Source organism: Physeter macrocephalus, chromosome 20, assembly GCF_002837175.3.
Source record: "Physeter macrocephalus isolate SW-GA chromosome 20, ASM283717v5, whole genome shotgun sequence".
Taxonomy (NCBI): Eukaryota; Metazoa; Chordata; class Mammalia; order Artiodactyla; family Physeteridae; genus Physeter; species Physeter macrocephalus.
Genome location: NC_041233.1, coordinates 38440402 through 38442531, shown reverse-complemented (window position 1 = coordinate 38442531; position 2130 = coordinate 38440402). Strand labels below are relative to the sequence as shown.

The 2130-nt window shown below is 41.2% G+C and overlaps 1 protein-coding gene across 1 annotated transcript; it reads left to right on the top strand.

Annotated features, from left to right (window-relative positions):
* The first annotated feature begins 860 nt into the window (after positions 1-860).
* Positions 861-1821, top strand: LOC129391624 (olfactory receptor 6C75-like). Its single transcript, XM_055080839.1, is given in 3 exon segments — positions 861-1152; positions 1155-1543; positions 1546-1821. Coding segments are annotated over 3 exon segments (957 nt in total).
* The last annotated feature ends 309 nt before the right edge of the window (positions 1822-2130 follow it).

Genomic DNA, 2130 nt, shown 5'->3' with positions numbered 1-2130 from the left:
ATACAATGGAATATTACTCGCCATAAAAAGAAACGAAATTGAGTTATTTGTAGTGAGGTGGAAGACCTAGAGCCTGTCATACAGAGTGAAGTAAGTCAGAAAGAGAAAAACAAATACCATAGGCTACCATATATATATGGAATCTAAGAAAAAAAAATGGTCATGAAGAACATAGGAGCAAGACAGGAATAAAGACACAGACCTACTAGAGAATGGACTTGAGGATACGGGGAGGGGGAAGGCTAAGCTGTGACAAAGTGAGAGAGTGGCATGAGCATATATACACTACCAAACGTAAAATAGATAGCTAGTGGGAAGCAGCCGCATAGCACAAGGAAATCAGCTCGGTGCTTTGTGACCACCTAGGGGGTGGGATAGGGAGAGTGGGAGGGAGGGAGACGCAAGAGGGAAGAGATATGGGAACATATGTATATGTATAACTGATTCACTTTGTTATAAAGCAGAAACTAACACACCATTGTAAAGCAATTATACTCCAATAAAGATGTTAAAACATAAAAAAAGAATCATTGATATCACTTGACAAGTGAATTATATGCTCTATTTTATTTCATTCTCACCAGTATGTGAACAGGTAGATCCTATCTTCTTTTTACACAGAGAAAATAAAGTTCACAAAGGTTAACTAACTTTCCAAAGATAACCGATTTCTCAGGGATTAGAACTCAGTATTGAGCTAGTATTGAAGTCATGTCCTTCTGATTGAATAACCAACTAACTGGACTACTTTGCTATCTATGTAGGCACCTTCTTGGGTAGTTAAGTATTTTGATCTTGTGCTCCTCTAAAGCCTTTGTGCTCGCTGTGATGTCTTTATTGTAGGTTAAGACCCACAGATGATGCTGCTGTGGAAAGAGATGTTGATGGAAATGAGGGATGGGACAACTGTACAAGAATTCACCTTGGAGGGCTTTCCTACTGACCAGTACCTGGGAAAGGTCCTCTTCCTGGTGCACCTGCTGACATACCTGGCATCCATTGCAGGCCATGCGCTCATAGTCACCATCACTTGTTTTGACTCCTGGCTCCAGACACCTATGTACTTTTTCCTCAGCATTTTCTCCTTCTTTGAGTGTTGTTTCACAAGTGCTGTTATTCCTAAATTGTTGGTCATTTTTCTTTTAGGCAGACAATTTCCTTTGCTGCCTGTCTCACACAAGCCTTTGTGTTAGTATTTCTGGGAGCAGCAGGTTTCCTCCTCATAGTAGTGATATCTCTGGACCAATACTTGGCCATTTGCAAGCCTCTGCATTACCCTATCTTCACGAACCTGAAGACTTGTTTCCTCCTGTTCACAGCCTGCTGTGCTTTGGGCTTCACTCTCATTTCTAGTTTGGTGGTAAATGTGTCCCACGTATCCTTCTATAGCCCCCATGTCATCCCTCACTTCTTCTGTGACCTCGGCCCCCTGACCCATCTCTCCTGTTCTGACACCAGATCAGTTGAAATGTTGATCTTCAACCTTGCTTTGTTTGTCATTTTGACATCCCTTATTATAACCATCATTGCATATAGCAACATAAAGTAGTCACAATCATGGGACTCCCGTCAGCCAAGGAGCGACAGAAAGCTTTCTCCACCTGCTCCTCTCACCTCATTGTTCTCTCTCTGATGTACGTCAGCTGTGTCTTTATATATGTGAAACCAAAGCAAGTGAACAGGCTGGATTCCAATAAGGAGGCTGGCCTTATGAACACAGTGGTGACCCTGATGCTGAACCCTGTCATCTACACTCTACGGAACAAGCAGGTCCACCAGGCTCTGAGAAAGATGATGTGCAGAATGAAAATATCAAGATAAAAAAATCAAATGGTCTTGGAGTGGATAGCTTCAGAAAACCATTTGTCTTCATTTCAGACAATGTAGTAGTCCACATAGTTGTAGTGGAAAGTCTGTGGCAGACCTCACTTGATCTCTGTTTGCTCATCCCCAGCAATGAAAGATCTCTGTTTTCTCAAGGCCACTTTTCACCTTGGTGAACATAAATATCTTCTCCCTAAATATTCCACATACTGATGACATTTGATTTTAATTGCAAAATCCCTTACTAAATTTTCATTCTTCCCTCTGATTTAAACCACGTCTTAAAATTTCTGAAATTTAGTAATT